The 18,380-nt window shown below is 43.4% G+C and overlaps 1 protein-coding gene across 4 annotated transcripts in view; it reads left to right on the top strand.

Annotated features, from left to right (window-relative positions):
* Nucleotides 1-1,088: 1,088 nt before the first annotated feature.
* The window catches only part of LOC126253084 (uncharacterized), a 238,955-nt gene continuing 221,663 nt past the window's right edge, over nucleotides 1,089-18,380 (top strand). For all 4 annotated transcript variants that reach the window (XM_049954185.1, XM_049954184.1, XM_049954183.1 and 1 more), the window contains exon 1: nucleotides 1,089-1,223. In XM_049954185.1, coding sequence (XP_049810142.1) covers nucleotides 1,113-1,223 — 111 coding nt within the window. In that variant the 5' untranslated portion in view covers nucleotides 1,089-1,112. The remainder of the gene's footprint in view (nucleotides 1,224-18,380) is intronic.

The raw sequence follows: 18,380 nt of genomic DNA, 5'->3' as shown, positions 1-18,380 counted from the left end.
TACTGTTTCATTGGGTTATAGAGTATTTTAACCGGAACGCTATAAGATCTTTTTATCCTATGACACTGATTTCTTTATGTTTCTTATTTCGTGCATAGTTTCTATTTCACTATTGGAATAAATACCTAAATGTATACAATTTTTTTTAAACTAAGCTATAACAACGAAATAATAGGATTTGTCAGGCCTGGTGATATGTTGTAACGTGCGACGTCTCTCCGATGCTTAGTCGCTAGCACTTTCACAGGGCTGGCTATTTATAAAATTAGTATCACTAGCTCCAACGATACAATTTAACAAATGTTAAGGTGTTCCACTGACTGTGCGAGAAAAATCAACTTTAGTTGATCTGATGATTTATCATTTCTTACTTCCTCCGACTTGAATTATATATGTATCAAACACAGCCTGTGCTCCGTCTCTTAATAACTCAGTTAATCTTCTTTCCTTTTTCTTATAAACAGATGCTATTCGCGAGAGATTCTTGATAAGTGGGAGTTCGGATAGCGGCTACTTGAGCAGTGAATACAAAGTAAATGGGGACATGGAGTCTTGTAATAATACCATTTTACCTTATCCGTACTGTGGTGGTTGTGGAACATAATGTGACTGTGCGAGTTACCAGTCTTTTTTGTTACCAGTCACTTTTTGATCCCCGATTTATGGGGCGGAGTGTTTCATGAAATTTTTTTTTATCTTCAAATATGTGAGGCAGGGAAGACGACTTGTACTTTTTCGCCAACATGTTCTGAATGATTCGTCTTAGTTTCAATCACAATTTACGTCTGGTAGTGCAGTAACATTTCTGTATTCACTAGTTACATATGACTGCAACAATAGCACCTTAATGTGTTCAGATGGAAATGAATATATAATATTCTATTCGGCAGCTGTTTGCGATGAGATATTCAGAAGGGTGAGATAATCGGAGAGTTAGCTAGTGACTATCTACATTGTTTACTTGCTCTAGCGAATGGTAGACACGAGACACGTGCTGCGTCTCTTTACGCGGAAGTACAAATTCTCTGGCGAGCTTTGACGGCGGTGGGGCAGTAACGGATGTGCGGTGCGCTGTGCTGTGCAACACGTATAGATAGTGCAAGGCAAGAGCCATGTCGAACGGCGTGTTGTTCCTGGTGACGGTGCCGTCCGCCGAATACGAGGAGCAGGTGGCTGCAGCAGGCCAGGTCGAGCCACCTCCCATGCGGCTGCGCATGCAGAAGGTAGGCTCACTATCGTAGTGCTGAAATTCTATCGTACTGTACTCGGTGATGCAACAGTCACTTTCTTGTGTGAGGTTTCTAAAATGGAAGAAAAAACCTAGCATCTAGCTTGTAACCGAGAGAAATGTAAATTAGTGCTCGAAATGATACGTCAGAAAGAAGTAACTGGCGACAGACCGCTGTCTTATCCAAAACAGAGTACATTATAGTTGTGGTAGCACTATAATTCTTATAACTTGAAGACAGCAGTTAGTGATAAATACAGTACAAAACGTTTATTCCCTTCAGTTTTAAAATTCCGTGGACGGATAATTCCTCCAAGCTTTCATGTTGCAAGACGGTGCTGCTGCATAAAAAGCTTCTAAGAGTCATCTGAGGATGGTTATTTCAAAATCCAAAACCGGAAGTTAAAGGCACATAAACTTTCTATAGCATACGTGTAGCTAGTCGCTGTCCTCAGCTTATAATCCTTATAACGGTGATATGTCAAACAAATGTCCAGTACTTGCCAAAAGATGTTGATGCTGGTCTCAAACAGTGTACCAATATCTTAGATTATTATACGCTCTTACGTAATGACTGGAATGTTCATGAACAGACTAATGGTTAGGAACGTAAAGCTGGGTCCCACTCTTACGGGCGAATGGACTGACTTTCGTCCCACTCTTTTGATTTCGAAACTCGGATGTAACTAAATATACATGATAAGCATCACTTTTAGGCGTGAATCCTGTAAGATTGATACATGGAAGCAAGACAATGTCAAGTGCAACCACTAGAACCTTACGCCCCATCAGTACAATGTGGACACTGTTATAATGTTGCAGTTTCTCTGAGCAAATAGTCAGTTTGAGGACGTTATAAATCAGCTTCACAGTGTTACGGTGCTCAAAATCACAAATGTAGAATATTGTTTAAAAATAAAACCGAAAGTATTGTATCCGAAAATACAGTCTGGTGCATTAAATTTTCTGGTAGCAAAGTTGTTAGTGTTGATTAAAATATTTTGGTGACTACAGCTGCTATACACAATATCGAGAACTGCTGGTATTGTCATTCTCATGAGGCTTTAGAGAAACTAGATATTTTGTATAGCGGATAAAGGAATATTCTGTCGAGTAACTTACTGCTAACAGATGAAGACAGTTTATCCACCCGGTCCTCACGATTTATTTATTTAATCGTATGGATAGGGCCCCCTTTCGGGCAGACCGTTCACCGGGTGCTGGTCTTTCAATTTGACGCCACTTCGGCGACCTGCAGTCGATGATGATGATAGTGGCAGCACAACATCCAGTCCCTGGGTGGAGAAAATTCCCCGACCCAGCCAGGAATCAAACCCGGGCCCAGAGGATTGACAATCCGTCACACTGACCATTCAGCTACCGGGAGGCGGACTCCTCACGATTAAACAAGTCTCCACTATTCTACACCTCTAATTTTAAAGACAAGTCGTAGTTTAAAGTTGTTACCTAAAGTCTTAAAGTTCTTGACCTATTTTCTGCAAATTGTAACACGTTACTCTAATGAACGGTCAGAGGGGGAACATCCAATTTTTATACGGTAGTGTAAGAAATATTGAGATGGACATAAGTAAACAACAATGTACAGGTTTTATGCTAAACCAGACAGCGAGAAAATGGTGTGCTGCGAAAAATATGAGTGTTCGTTTTTTCTCGCACACAAATTTAACTGCGATAGCCAAGCATTTAAACCAGTAGACAAATTGTTTCTCCCATACATATTCTTCCTCTTTATATATAAACTTAAAATAAAAGCTGCATGACCAACTGTTTGCCGTTTTGTTTTAAGATTACAATATTGCTGCAAATGTGCGTGATCATATTTGCACGACTCTGCAAATATGATCTCGCACATTTGCAGATCTGGTTGAAGCAGTGCAAAATAATGTCATTGAAGCTACTATACTCGCAGAACCAGCAACAGGAGAGGTCTGTTGTAGCCAACATATCAATTCCCAATCAAGGTTTTGTCGGCAATAGTAATAAACAAGACCTCTCTCTCTTTTCCCCCCCTCTCTCTCTTTTCCCCCCCTCTCTCTCTTTTCCCCCCTCTCTCTCTTTCCCCCCCTCTCTCTTTCCCCCCCTCTCTCTTTTCCCCCCTCTCCCCCCTCTTTCTCCCCCCTCTCCCCCCTCTTTCTCCCCCTCTCCCCCCTCTTTCTCCCCCTCTCCCCCTCCCCCTCTCCCCCTCCCCCTCTCCCCCCTCTCTCTCCCCCCTCTCTCTCTCCCCCCCTCTCTCTCCCCCCTCTCTCTCCCCCCTCTCTCTCTCCCCCCCTCTCTCTCCCCCCTCTCTCTCTCCCCCCTCTCTCTCTCCCCCCTCTCTCTCCCCCCTCTCTCTCCCCCCCTCTCTCTCCCCCCCTCTCTCTCCCCCCTCTCTCTCCCCCCTCTCTCTCCCCCCTCTCTCTCTCCCCCTCTCTCTCTCCCCCCTCTCTCCCCTCTCTCCCCCCTCTCTCCCCTCTCTCCCCCCTCTCTCTACCCCCTCTCTCTACCCCCCCTCTCTCCCCCCCTCTCTCTCCCCCCTCTCTCTCCCCCCTCTCTCTCTCCCCCCTCTCTCCCCCCTCTCTCCCCCCTTCCCCTGTCCCTCTCCCTCTCCCTCCCCCTCCCTCTCCCTCTCCCTCCCCCTCCCTCCCCCTCTCTCTCCACCCCCCTCTCTCTCCTCCCCCTCTCTCTCCTCCCCCTCTCTCTCCTCCCCCCCTCTCTCTCCTCCCCCCTCTCTCTCCTCCCCCCTCTCTCTCCTCCCCCCTCTCTCTCCTCCCCCCTCTCTCTCCTCCCCCCTCTCTCTCCTCCCCCCCTCTCTCTCCTCCCCCCTCTCTCTCCTCCCCCCTCTCTCTCTCCTCCCCCCTCTCTCTCCTCCCCCCTCTCTCTCTCCTCCCCCTCTCTCTCTCCTCCCCCCCTCTCTCTCTCCTCCCCCCTCTCTCTCCTCCCCCCCTCTCTCTCTCCTCCCCCCCTCTCTCTCCTCCCCCCCTCTCTCTCTCCTCCCCCCCTCTCTCTCTCCTCCCCCCCTCTCTCTCTCCTCCCCCCCTCTCTCTCCTCCCCCCCTCTCTCTCTCTCTCTGTGTGTGTGTGTGTGTGTGTGTGTGTGTGTGTGTGTGTGTGTGTGTGTGTGTGTGTGTGTCTGTGTAAATTGCGAAGCATTGCCGTGTTCACTAGTAGTATATAAGGCAACGCCGTCTGAATCTATATACGATTACAACTTTGCAGTTCACAGTTATGTGCCTGGCAAAGGATTCACAGAACCACTTTTAAGCTATTACTCAACTGTTCTACTCTCGAACAGCGCGCGGGAAAAAGGAACTCTTAAATCATTCTGTGGAGCTCTGATTTCTATTATGATGGACAAAATATTTTCACACACTGAGGAGAAAGTTGGTGGTTGAAATTTCATGAGACCCTGCCGCGGCGAAAAACCCGTTGTTTTAATGATTGCCACTGCAATTCGCGTATCATATCCGTGGAGCTCTCTACTGTTTCACGATAGTACAAAACGAGTTACGCTTCTTCCAACTTTTCCATGTCCTCCGTCGATCCTATCTAATACGGATCGCACACTGCGCAGCAATCCTCCAGAAGTACAAGCGTAGTGTAGGCAGTCTCTTTAGTAGACTTGTTGCATTTTATCACTGTTCTGACAATAAATCGGAGTCTTTGGTTTGCTTTATCCCTAACGTTATATATGCGATCGTTCCAACTTATTTGTTACTGTAATCCCGAAGCATTTAACTGAATTTACAGCGTTTGGATTTGTGTGACTTACTGTGTAACCAAAATGTAGCGGATTCCGTTTGGTACTCACGTGGGTGATTTCATACTTTTCATTGTTTGTAGTCAATTGCTACTTTTCGCGCCATACAGATATCTTGTCCAAATCATTTTGCAATGTGTTTTGATAATCATATGATGCCATTATAAGTCGGTAAATGACAGCATCATCTGCAGACAATCCAAGAGTGCCACTCAGATTGTCTCCTAAATCAGATCAGGAAGAGCAGAGGGCCGGTAACACTTCTTGGGGAACGCCAGATAGTACTTCTGCTTTACTTGATGGATTTCCGTCAACTACGAACTGTGGTCTTTCTGAGAGGAAATCACGAATTCCGTCGCAGAACTGAGAGGATAAATAGCTAGTTGTGTTTCACAAAAACGGTATTTTCTGAATCCGTGTTGACTGTCAACAAATCGTTTTCTCTGAGATAATTCATAATATTGGAGCGTGGTATATGTTCCAAAATCTACTGCAAATCCATTTTAGATATATGAGTCTGTAATTTAGCAGATTAATCTATTTTCTTTCTTGCGTGTCGGTAAGACTTGTATGTAGGTACGGCTCTTTCGACGAGCGATCGGTTCTAAGATTGCTAAATGTGGGGCTATAGTATCAGCATACTCCGAATAGGAACCTGACTGGTATACAATCCGGACTGGAGGCGTTGGCTTTATTGATTTAAGCTACTTTGCTACACCAAGGATGTCTACTTCTAAGTTCTTCATCTTGGCAGTTGTTCTTGGTTCGAATTCTGGAATATTTATTTCTGAGGGAATTTCGGAAAACCGATTTAGTTACTCTGCTTTAGCGGCCCTGTCGTCAGTAAAACCACCATTGTTATCGTGCGGTCAAAGTATCGATTGTGTCATCACCAGAATCTCTTTGGATTTTCTGCCAGATTTCGAGACAGTTTCGTTGTGAAAAGTTCACTGACGGAAATATATTCGATCTAATGGCAACAAATAGATCTGATCTTTTTGAGGATGTCCACATCTAAACTTGTATCAGTGAACATTTCGCAGTTGTGGCAACAATAATTACCAAAGTACAAAGGACAGCTAAAACAAGCAGAAAGATAATATGTTAGCTAGAAAAAAAATCAGTAGTCTCATATCTCAGTGAGGAAGTTGAAACTTTCATCATAAGCCAGGAGCATGTAGAACAATTCGGCCTAACGTTTAAAAGAGTAGTTTAGCATGCACTGGATGTAGATGTATATGTAGCCTGTAGAACAGTTCATTATGGGAAGGAACCTGCAAGGCATACAGTCACTGTAAAAAAAAAAAAACTCCTAAAGAACCAGAGATTACGCCACAATAGATGTAAAACAAAGGAGAGTATTGTCAAATGATCTTTCACAAACCCAAATAAATTCAGATCGTATGTAAAACCTGTTAATGGCACCAGTGTTGGTGTTCAGGCCCCAACAAATGTGAGAGAAACTGAAATTGAGGGTAGCAAAGTAAAAGCTGAAATGTTTAATTCGGTTTTCAAATGTTCCTTTATAAAGGAAAACACCGGAGAACTGCCCCAGTTTAATCCTCGTGCCATTGAAAAGATGAATGAAATTAGTATTAGTGTCACTGGTGTTCAGGAACAGCTCAAATCGTTAAAATTGAACAAAGCTCCAGGCCTTGATGGAATCCCTGTCAGATTCTATACTGGATTTGCGGCTGAGTTAGCCCCCTTTTCTAACTATGATCTATCGTAGATCCCTAGAACAAAAAACCGTGTCCAATCCTTGGAAGAAGGAACCATGTCACACTCGTCTACAAGAAGGGTAGTAGAGGGATCCACAAAATTACCGTCCAATACCTTTGACATCGATTCGTTGTAGATTCTTAGTACATATTCTGAACTCAAACATAATGAGGTATCCTGAATAGAATGTGACCTCCTGAATGCCAACGAGTATGGATTTAAAAACATCTGTCATGTGAAACCCAGCTCGTACTTTTTCTCACATGACATACTGAAAGTAGCCAGCTACATGTCGTATGTCTTGATTTCTGAAAAGCATTTGACTCAGTATCGCAGCTACAGTTATTGTCAAAAGTCCGATAATATGGAGTACAAACTGAAATTTTGTGACTGGATTGAGAACTTTTCTTAGGGAGGACACAGCATGTTATCTTTGATACTGTGTCATCGTCAGAGGCAGAATTAACTTCGGGTGTGCCCCAAGGAAGTTTGTTGGAACTCCTGCTGTTCATGTTGTGTATTAATGACCTTCCATACAATATCAATAATAAAATCGGGATTTTTGCAGATAATGCAGTTATTTATAATGAAGTACTATATGAAAGAAGCTACATAAATATTGTCAGATCTTGATAAGATTTCAAGGTGGTGCAGAGATTGGCAATTTACTCTAAATGTTCAGAAACTTAAAATTGTACACTTCACAAAACGAAAAAATAGTATCCATGACCATAACATCAATGAGTCACTGTTGGAATCGTCCGTCTCTCACAAATACCTGGGTGTAGCACTTTGTAGGGATATGAAATCGAATGATCGCTTAAGTTCAATTTTGGGTAAAGCAGGTAGTAGACTTCCGCTTATTGTTAGAATACTAGGAAGTTCAATCAGTCTACAAAGGAGATTTCTTACAAATCACTCGTTTGACCGTTCCTAGAATATTGCTAAAGTGTGTGGGATCCGCACCAGGTAGGACTGATAGGGGATACGGAATGTATACAGTGAAGGGCAGCACGAATGATTTGTTTAATCCGTTGGAGAGTGGCATAGAGAAAAGAAACTGAACTGGAAGACTTTTAAAGATAGGCGTAAACTACACCGAGAAAGTCTATTAACAAAGTTTCAAGAACCAGCTTCAGATGATTCCTCTAGGAATATACTACGATCCTCCCTGAATTGCTCACAAAGGTATCGTGAGGATTAGGTTAGAATAATTACCCAACGCACAGAGACATTCAATCAATCATTCTTCCCGTGCTCCATATGTGAATGGAACAGGAAGAAATCCTAATAACTTGTACAATGGGACACACCCTCTGCAATGCACCTCACGGTGGTTTGCAGAGATGTAGATGTAGTAAAAGCACGTCGCATTGAAGTTAGCGCTACATTTCGAGCTTCTGCAAAACTTCGCCAATCTCGAGTGGTTTTTTTTTTCTTTTAAATTTGGTATGCTGTAAGTCGCTTCTCCGACACTGTTCTGATCTTTTTAGTGTACCGTGGGGGATCAGCTCGTATTAATTTATTTGGTATATGTCTCTCAATAGCCGTCGATACTATTTCTTTGAACTTTAAACACATCTGTTCCATGCTTACATCAGATTGGAAGAAATGGAGACTGTCATTTAGGAAGGCCTCAAGCGAATGTTTACCTGTTTTTGCAAATAGATGAATTTTGCGTTTATTGTTGTGGATTTGGATGTTACGGTATTGTCTCGATACCACCACCTTGTGGTCACTAATCCTTGTAACCGTCATGATGCTCCGTGTTTGCTCAGGATTATTTGTTGCTAAGAGGTCAAGTATGTTCTCGCAACCATTTGCACTTAGTGGGCTCCTAAACCAATTGTTCAAAATAATATTCTGAGAACTCCTTCAGAACTATTTCGAATTGCTTGTCGATTTGTAGAAGATGTACGAGGGCATACTGAAAAGTAATACCCCTGGATTTATGTGAAAACTTTTAACGCTTTCCAAATAAAACAAACTCTATTAACTCTACATTCTTCTTCGTGTCGACATATTTAGTTTTCAACATCGTCGTCAAGGGTGACTAATACATTTCACCTTAAGAGAGACTAGTTCGTTGATGCTGACACTATAAAATATTGAACTTTGTTGACGGCGTCACTACTTCACCTCTGCTTGCACCGCTTCATTACGATCATAGTTAAGTTCTCGAAGATGTTCATAAAATTTTGGAAACGGGTGAAAATCGGATGGGGCGAAGTCGGGGACTGTGTGGAGGATGATAAGTGACGGCGAATCCAGGCATCGTATTTTTGCAAATGTCGCAGCGCCCGTGTGTTGTTTGGCATTGTCATGCTGGGGGAGAGGGTGCACCCGTTGTGGACGAATTCTTCGAAGTCGTGCTTTCAGTTTTCTTAGCTCACCGATATAGTTGCGTTACGGACTGCCATATCACCTGCTACGCTCTGGAGCCCTCTAGAGCCCTCTAGAGCCAGTGGGTTGTAACTTAAGTCAGCGAAGCGGGGAAACTCGACCGGGTAATATGCATAACATGTAATACCTCAACTGATATTGAGATCAAAACAGAAAGTTTGGAGGCATTACTTAACACCACACCATCGTAGTCGTTTGCCTCCAGAAAACGTAGTGCAGAGTAATACAGACCAGCTTCTTTATGTATCTACTCAGTGTGTGTTCAATAAAGTACGTCGTGATTAGAACTTAATAATCCTCTCTTATATTGCTAATTTTAACTAGCAATACGAGATGATGATTTGGGATTCCCCACTGATGATATGCACGCCGCAACTGAAATCCCCTTCCTGAAAGAGCGTTTCCAAGAGCTGGCAAGGGCCTTCTAGGAGAGCTTTTTCACACACACGCAGAACATTCATCACATTACACAAACATCAAAAAATCATTGGAAAAATCGCACACAAAAGCAATGAAGTGGAGTAAAAACTAAAAGGCTACAGACTCCTCAACACACTTCCACGAAGATGGAAAAGTTTGAGATGAGAGACAGAGGATTGCTAATTCTGATACAGTAATCTTCAATATTAAAATTGGTTGCCGAAACCCAAGAAGAAAGGAGAAAAAACAATGGAATTTAGCCGGCCGAAGTGGCCGTGCGGTTAAAGGCGCTGCAGTCTGGAACCGCAAGACCGTTACGGTCGCAGGTTCGAATCCTGCCTCGGGCATGGATGTTTGTGATGTCCTTAGGTTAGTTAGGTTTAACTAGTTCTAAGTTCTAGAGGACTAATGACCTCAGCAGTTGAGTCCCATAGTGCTCAGAGCCATTTGAACCAATGGAATTTAAATGCGCAGAGTTTAAAGAGACTTAAATGCTCAAAAAATAGGGTTCATGGAACACGAAGAATGAATGAAGAAGTAAAAATACGAACACGCCAGAATGCCACTTCAGCAGATACATATGACACAGCATATGCTCTACAGCTTTTGGGTGAAGACTAATTACGCGTTAGCCTAAATATAATTAACCATGTTAACTCCCAGAGTGCGGTTTCAGCCCTGTTTGTTCGCAGAGTAATCTAAGCCCTGCAGCTGTAATAATTACATGCTGTGGTTAATACCGTAGAGATTCTCGCTAATTGTATTTACCACGTAGCTAAGAACAGGAAAAGTATTTTGCAACTGAATGTTGCAAAATACGAATCATGTTCATTCTTAGCTACATGAACGTAATTGAAGTAACAGCTGAGAAAGAATGGCTGCACAAATATTAACAATATTTCTTTCTAGGGGCAATATTGCTTTAAATTCCAACAGCAGACCTCCATGTACCGATGAGAAAGAGATCATATTCAAGCTGTCACAAGTTTCGACGAAACTGGATATTGTCAGGACCGGCTGTGAGGCATCTCAGACGGATAAACAGTTCACGTGAAATGATTCAGTCCAGGATTTACTGTGTGACGATGTATGAGACCTACTCAGAAAGATCTGAGGAGGATTCAGAAAACGGCAAGTGCGCTGTCCTGAAAAGGAATGTCTATAGTATCATAACACACAGTGGGTGTCTGTGATGTTCCTGATTGTGTGCTTCAGTTATAAGTAATGTCGTTCGTAGTCTGTAAGAGGTACTGAAAACCAGCTCCAACAAAGAAAAACATAAAACTGCTGTGAGTTTGGCCAACTTGCTGCTGTTGAAAAATGTTGACAACAATTTCAAACCTTTGTAAACACATGTTCGGCGTTTTTATCTTTTGCTACAGAAAAGCTATGGAAATGGACCCTGACTGTGCAAATTTCTCACTTGTTATGGTGAGAGATGATGCTTTTGCTCTTTCAGAGTTCATGATGAAACGATAAACAGGATGGCAAGAGAAAGGCAGCCAGGAAACAATGTTTAATTACCGAATATCTCGCGCTAGAATAATTTTAGGAATTTTTTTAACACTGAGGAAGGGTGTTAATGGTACAATGTAAATGTAATGGCTCTTTCGGTGTCTTAGAGCAACTATACACTTAAGTACTGGAAAAGCAACATTAATGACTTACGCAACCTTGTCTTTGCACATTTTGTTTAGAAGAAATCAAGAAAGTGCCACAGTTTACTCACCACCTGACAGTTTTGACGTGTAAGATCGAAAAACAGACAGGGTTTCGGATGGTAGGTTTAAGATCCCTCCTCAAAATAAGTCTTCAGAGAGGGGGGTGGAAACGCAGAAGGAACCGCAAGGTATATAAAAGATGAATTTGCAATCTACTTTGTATCGGATGTTGGTAAAGTGAAATGGCAAGAGAAATATGAATAAATAAATATCGAGCGAAAAGTCAAATGTAATTAAAAACTTCCGAACAAAACCTTATAGCTATAGTAATTAACAATGTAAGCCATTAATCTGCAAACTACTTTGTATCAGATGTTGACAAAATGATGTGACAAGAGAAATAAATAAATTTCCCGTGAAAATACAGTTGTAGCCTAATTACAAAATTTCTGACCAAAAGTCTTACAGTTTCTGTTACGCTAGTGAATGATATTTTACTTAAGACTGTAAATATTTTTCTCCCTGACTTGTTCACGCCTTCCAGATACTTCAAATATGATATTTTACGATATTCATTTCGGAACGTAGATCTCATTTGTTCCAGACCCACTTTTAGTTTTGACCATTTTACAATGCTCACGATTGTACTGTGTTTTCATGTTTGTCCATTTCCTTTCACATTACACAAGGGTACACCAATTTTATCCGAAACTTCTTTCAACAAATCTTTGCTTTTCTCTCTGTCTTTATGTGCAGAATCAGAAGGATCCTACAGAGGTTTCCTCATTTCAGTTTGTAACAAAAACTGATCTGTTGGCGACTTGTCGGTTGTCATTGTCGAAGGAAACACAGCAGACGAAGAAAGAAACAGCAGATGACACGGCACATGAGCATGCGCAAGTTACATAACTCTACCATGTTTTTGCTCACTGACCAGAAACTACAAACTCGAGACAAAAGTTCTCTCAACTAGTTGTTCAGACTCCCGACTTCAAACAACGGTTGAAAACTGTCAAACTTCGAATTGAAAACAGTTGTCAAGAGTTTGTTGGAGTTGGTTTTCAGTGTGAAAGCACCTTAACAATATATCGTGTAGTTATTGTGGATGGTAGCTGAGATCGTGCTGTACATTGCCAATGTAGGTTTAGTGGAAATGGGCGAGTATATTTACGATATTGTTCTGTTTTGCACATTGTTTTAATGGTGGTTATGTTAGAAGGTGACTGATTGTAAGTGAACGAAGCCAACAAATGTCGAGCAGGAAGCCATTTTTAAAATGGCAGTACTGACATACTAATCTGTAGTGTAGCTCAAGGCTAAGACTAAGTTATTTTAGTGTTAAGGACTGTTTATCATAGGAATTTTACACTACATCAAGAGACTAGGTAGAACTTGACTAGGGTGTCCATTTCATTTTCATTGAAAAAGGGGACATTTAAAATAAATTAGAGGAAACCCTGGGACAATGAAGGGGGAAAAAACGGGACATTTGTATTGACTAAATTTAATACACATACAAGTTTACCTTTACAACGTGCACTCAGATGATCCTAAATCACATTTTACAATTATTCTGACACACTATGACCGTACTTTTCACTTTAATGTACTTTATCAAGAAGTGCATTTTTGTTTGAAATTGTATCATAAAAGTCTGTGTACAATACACCATTAAATCGTGTTTTGGCAATGACCAAGGCCCTTACTGTTTCAACTTTCATTCTGTTTTTTGCATCTGGCCAGAGTTCACTAACGAAAACACACATTCCACAGCAGCATTTGAACCAGGAATTGCCAGACAAAACTCCACCAAATGAATCATGTATTTCATGTTAACGTTTTTACTTTTGAAATGAGCAAATATTTTACACCACGTTACACTAACACTTTCTTTGTCTCCTCCTTCACTTTTTATGAAGTTCTGTGCACATGAAAATTCATCGAACAGTTAGTCTTCATCAACTGGAAAATTTGGTACAATACTTTTCACAAAAACACAACAGTCCTGAATATCCGTCCACTGTAGCTGCTCCTTTTCAGCATCAACCCAGTCAAATGCTTTAAAAGTTGTGAGAAATGGTAAACACCATTCTTCAATATACTCAATGCAAGAGTCATAGAAGATGTCAGCATAAATATGAAATTGTTCTACAGTAATTTCACCCTCTTCTTCCAGCTTTCTTAGAGTCTCATGTACAAAGGATGTGAGAAACCTTCCAGGTTTTCTACATTGCAATTTGCCCAACTATTAGTTTATTTCTTGATAAACTTCCACTATTGTGATTTCTTGTTTCTCAATACATTTAATTGTTGTGGAGAAAGGTTTTAGCTGGCTAACAAGAAAATGTAGAAGTACAATAGACACAAGGTTATCAAAGAATTGTTTCAGGGTAACAGAAAACTTATAAAGGGAAATGAAATATGATTTCAAAGCAGGAAATATCTCTACAATTCTTTCCAATGCTGGTAGTAGAGATAGCCACCTTGTCTTGCTGTGCTCAAGTACAGTTTTGTATTTAGTTTCAGTAAACTTACAGAATGACTTCAGAGATTTAACCCTTACTGTATATATGTGGAAATGCTGGTAGTTTGTTTACGATTAATTGGCAGTCGATGGGTAGACAATCTGAGCCAGTTTGTAAGGAATTGTGCACCATATGTTCTGGACAGCCAACACCTACTATATAATTCACTGTGTTCTGTTGCGCTTTATAGAACAAATTGTTTTTTTTCTTTCCTCTGCTTACCACCAAAATTGGTGTTAGTGTTGTCTGCAGAAACTGCAATCAATTTTCCCTCAAGATCATATTTCTTTAAAACCTCCAGCACATAATTCTGAAGTAAATCTGAAGTTTCTCCAGCTAAATTAACCAATTCGAGCATTTTCACCGTGATGCCATTTTCAGTGTGAAAATACCTGATAAGGGGAGGAACCCCCCCCCCCCCCCACAGGGGGTCCACAACTCTTTTGTAGATACGTGCGTAGCGAGCACGGGACCCCGAGCTAATGTGGCCCTCCTTCCTTTCCGAGCTGCATACCTTCCTTTTCCGCATCCTTCCCCATCCCCCATCTTCCCCCACCCCCAACACCACCTCCGCCTCTTTCCTTCTCTTTCTCCCCCTCTGGGAGTATGTTTTGTGCCTACGTCTGGAGACGGACGCTTGAAAATGTCAAACAGTCTCTCTTCTTCACTTTTTCTGCTCTCAAGTCTTTGTCCTTCTCTTTTCCTTACCTCTTCTCTTTACCCTTTTCTCCGCTGCAGCATTTTAGACCTCTCTTCTTTCCTTTCCCTTTTCTCTTTTTTCCTCCCTGTGCATGTCTGAAGGCCGACCCACGCATTCCCATGCGTAGCCGGTGATGGGGTAACGCGTAATTCCCCGCGCCGGGTAGACAGGTAGGACACGTACGTACCTCCTGGTAACGGCCAGGCCCAGGGAGGGGTGATTACCCGAACTGATACCTTCCGAAAGTGCCGATTGGTCCCTCCATCTGTTTCTTGGGAGGTGTGACCTGAGGTGTGAACAATCACCTAAGGCGGGAGTGCCCTCAGAGAGGGCCCCCCACAAGGATGGAGTACGCCATCGGAGACGCCGGTAATCATGGGGTATACTTCCGCAATGGTTTCATCGTCATCTACTATGTCTGCTCACAAACGTAAGTTCAATGATTCTCAGCCACAGACAGTTCTACCATAGTTCCCACAGTTCCTTGTTGTTTCTCGGTCTGACGAAGGTAAAGACTTCGCCAAGGTCAACCCTTTCATTATTCATAAAGGTGTCTACGCAATTGCAGGTCCTGTAAAGTCTTGTTCCAGATTACGAAATGGCACCTCGTTGTTAGAAACAGTCAGTGCCCTCCAGGCACAAAAATTGCTGCGTACTTCACTGCTACACACCTTCCCTGTCCGGGTGGAAGCACACCACACTTGAAATTCATCACGTGGGGTCATTTATACACGCTCCCTCGACGGATTGTCCGACGAGGAAATTCAAAACTACCTGTCTGACCAGGGCGTCACAGCTGTTCATCGTGTCATGAAAAGGGTTGACACGAACATCGTTCCAACCCGTACTGTCTTCTTGACATTTGACAAAGTTCAACTTCCATCGAACATAAAAGCGGGCTATAAGATCATTTCCGTTCACCCTTACATCCCAAACCCTACGCGTTGCTATCAGTGTCAGCGGTTCAATCATACCAGCCAGTCCTGTTCCAATCCGGCCAAATGCCTTACGTGTGGCAAGGATGCCAATGAGGGTACTTGTCCACCTCCATCCCCTCGTTGCATCAACTGTATGGGTGACCAAACTGCCTCCTCTAGAGATTGCCCCATTTTTAAAGACGAACAGCTCATTCAGGAATTGCTGCTCGAAAGTTATTCGCCAGTCGAAAGCCCACTGTGCCTCACACAGGTAAATACAGCACTGTCCTTGCCTCTCCTCGGCCAACAAAGGAGGCAGCCACTCAGACTTGTGATTCACCTTTAGTGCCACTGTCGTCAGATCGTTCAACCTCCCCACTAGCACCTGCTCACTCTATGGCTCACCCTTCATCGTGTTCTGCTAAATCACAAGCCCCAAAATCAGACAACCGGACTTCCAAAAAAGAGCCTACTCGTGAAGATTTTTTTACGTACCCCAACTTCTCAACCATCGGTTCCTCCTCCATCTCAACATTCTGTTTCCAAAAAGGCTAATAAGAAACTCAGTTCCTCTCCTTCTTCACCACAGTGTGTCTCATCTACAGCACTGCCTGGTGGTAACCGCCCTCGGCCGTCTTCTGTGTCGCCGAGGCGCACTGCTGGCAGCCGATCAACCGGCCGATCGCTGGTGGCAGGAGGTGCTACCGAACAGCCTATGGATCAGGATCTTCGGCTGAACGCCGTTCCACGCTGTCGGTCGCAAGCTCTGAGCAGTCGTTGAGTTGAGGGCACCTTGGTCACATTCTTCCAATTTCTGTCCACCCTATGTCCATTTCCATTGGAATATCCACGGCATTCGAGCCAATCGGGATGAATTGTCGATCCTCTTACTATCCTACTCCCGGTCATCCTCTGTCTTCAGGAAACAAAGCTGCACCCCCCGACTGCTTTGTTTTCCCCCAATTTCAGTCAGTCTGATTTGATCTCCCATCTGTTGAAGGCACTACAGCACATGGAGGACTCATGATTCTTCTCCATGATACTCTCCATTTTCACCCAATCCCCTTAAAAACTTCCTTCCAAGCTGTCACCGTCCATCTTTCCCTTTCTGGATACGCTTTCTCTCTTTGTACTGTCTACATTCCATCGTCCACACCAATGGCACAAGCTGATCTCCTTCATCTTCTTAGTCAGCTTCCGCCCCCTATTTGCTGGTTGGGGACTTCAATGCTCACCACCCACTTTGGGGATCTCCGCATCCTTGTCCGCACGGCTCACTGTTGATGGACGTCTTCCACCAAGCGGATCTTGTTTGCGTCAACACTGGGGACCCTACGTTTTTGTCTGCCTCCACGACAAATTTCTCTCATTTGGACCTTTCGGTCGGTACTGTTCCGCTAGCACGGCGCTTTCAATGGTTCGCTCTTGCTGATATACACTCAAGTGCCCACTTTCCATGTGTCCTTAGATTGCAGCCACAACTGCCATATATGCGCCCGAGACGCTGGAAGTTTGCCCAAGCCGATTGGACACTTTTTTCGTCTCCAGCGACATTCGATTACCGTCACTTTCCTAGCATCGACGATGAGGTCACTCATATTACAGAAGTTACTCTTACAGCTGTGGCATGTTCAATACCTCGCACCTCCGAATTGCCCCGGCGCCCCCCCGTTCCTTGGTGGAACGAGGCATGCCGTGACGCAATACGTGAGCGGTGACGTGCTCTTCGCGTTTTCAGACACCATCCTACTTTGGCCAACTGTATCCGCTATAAGCAGTTCCGTGCGTGATCCCGTCGCGTCATCCACGATAGTAAGAAGGCAAGCTGGGACTTCTTTACTGGCTCATTTAACAACTTCACTCCCTCCTCGGACATTTAGAGTCGGATTCGGCGGTTATCTTGGAGCGCCTAGTTTCTCCCCGGTCTCTGGGCTCACTGTCGCGCATGATAAATTAGTGGACCCCGTCGCAATTTCTAACTCATTGGGTCAACACTTTGCTGAGATTTCGAACTCTTCAAATTACCTGCCAGCGTTTCTCCCAAAGTAACGTGCAGCTGAAGTGCAACCTCTTGCCTTCTCCTCTCAAAATCGCGAAAGCTACAATACTGTTTTCTCCATGCGGGAACTCCAACATGCACTCTCTTCTTCTTGCTCTTCCGCCCCAGGACCGGATGGTATCCACATACAAATGTTGCTGCACTTATCATACCATAGTCTGCGTTACCTCCTTCGCCTTTATAATCGAATTTGGACCGACAGTACTTTTCCCAGACGATGGCGGGAAGCTATCGTCGTTCCTGTTCTGAAACTTGGAGAGGACAAACATCTCCCCTCTAGCTATCGCCCCATTTCTCTCACGAGTAGTGTATGTAAGGTTTGGAGCGTATGGTGAATTGCCGTTTAGCCTGGTGGCTGGAGTCCCACAGTCTCTTAACACCAGCCAAATGCGGTTTCCGAAAGCAACGTTCTGCAGTTGACCATCTTGTTGCTCTATCCACTTATATCATGAACAATTTTCTCCGGAAACGCCAAACAGTAGCGATATTTTTTGATCTGGAGAGAGCATACGATACCTGTTGGAGGACAGGCATCCTCTTGGGGCTTTCGAGGTCGGCTGCCACTTTTTCTTCGTGAATTTATGGCAGAGCGCACATTTAAAGTACGGGTGAACACTACTCTCTCCTGTACCTTCTCCCAAGAAAACGGGGTACCCCAGGGCTCCGTGCTAAGTGTTGTACTGTTTGCCATTGCCATAAATCCAATTATGGATTGTCTCCTTCCTGATGTCTCCGGCTCCCTCTTTGTGGACGATTTTGCGATCTACTGCAGCTCTCAACGGACTAGCCTTCTTGAACGACGTCTTCAAGGATGTCTCGATCGCCTCCACTCTTGGAGCATCGAAACCGGCTTCCGCTTTTCTCCCAGTAAGACCGTTTCTGTCAATTTTTGGCGTCGTACAGTGTTTCTTCCTTACATCTAGGACCTGTCAACCTTCCGTTCACGGACGTCGCTAAATTATTGGGTCTTATGTTTGACAGAAAGCTGT

Source organism: Schistocerca nitens, chromosome 4 (genome assembly GCF_023898315.1).
Source record: "Schistocerca nitens isolate TAMUIC-IGC-003100 chromosome 4, iqSchNite1.1, whole genome shotgun sequence".
Taxonomy (NCBI): Eukaryota; Metazoa; Arthropoda; class Insecta; order Orthoptera; family Acrididae; genus Schistocerca; species Schistocerca nitens.
The sequence above is the reverse complement of the archived record's forward strand: the minus strand, read 5'-3'. Positions and strand labels throughout refer to the sequence as shown.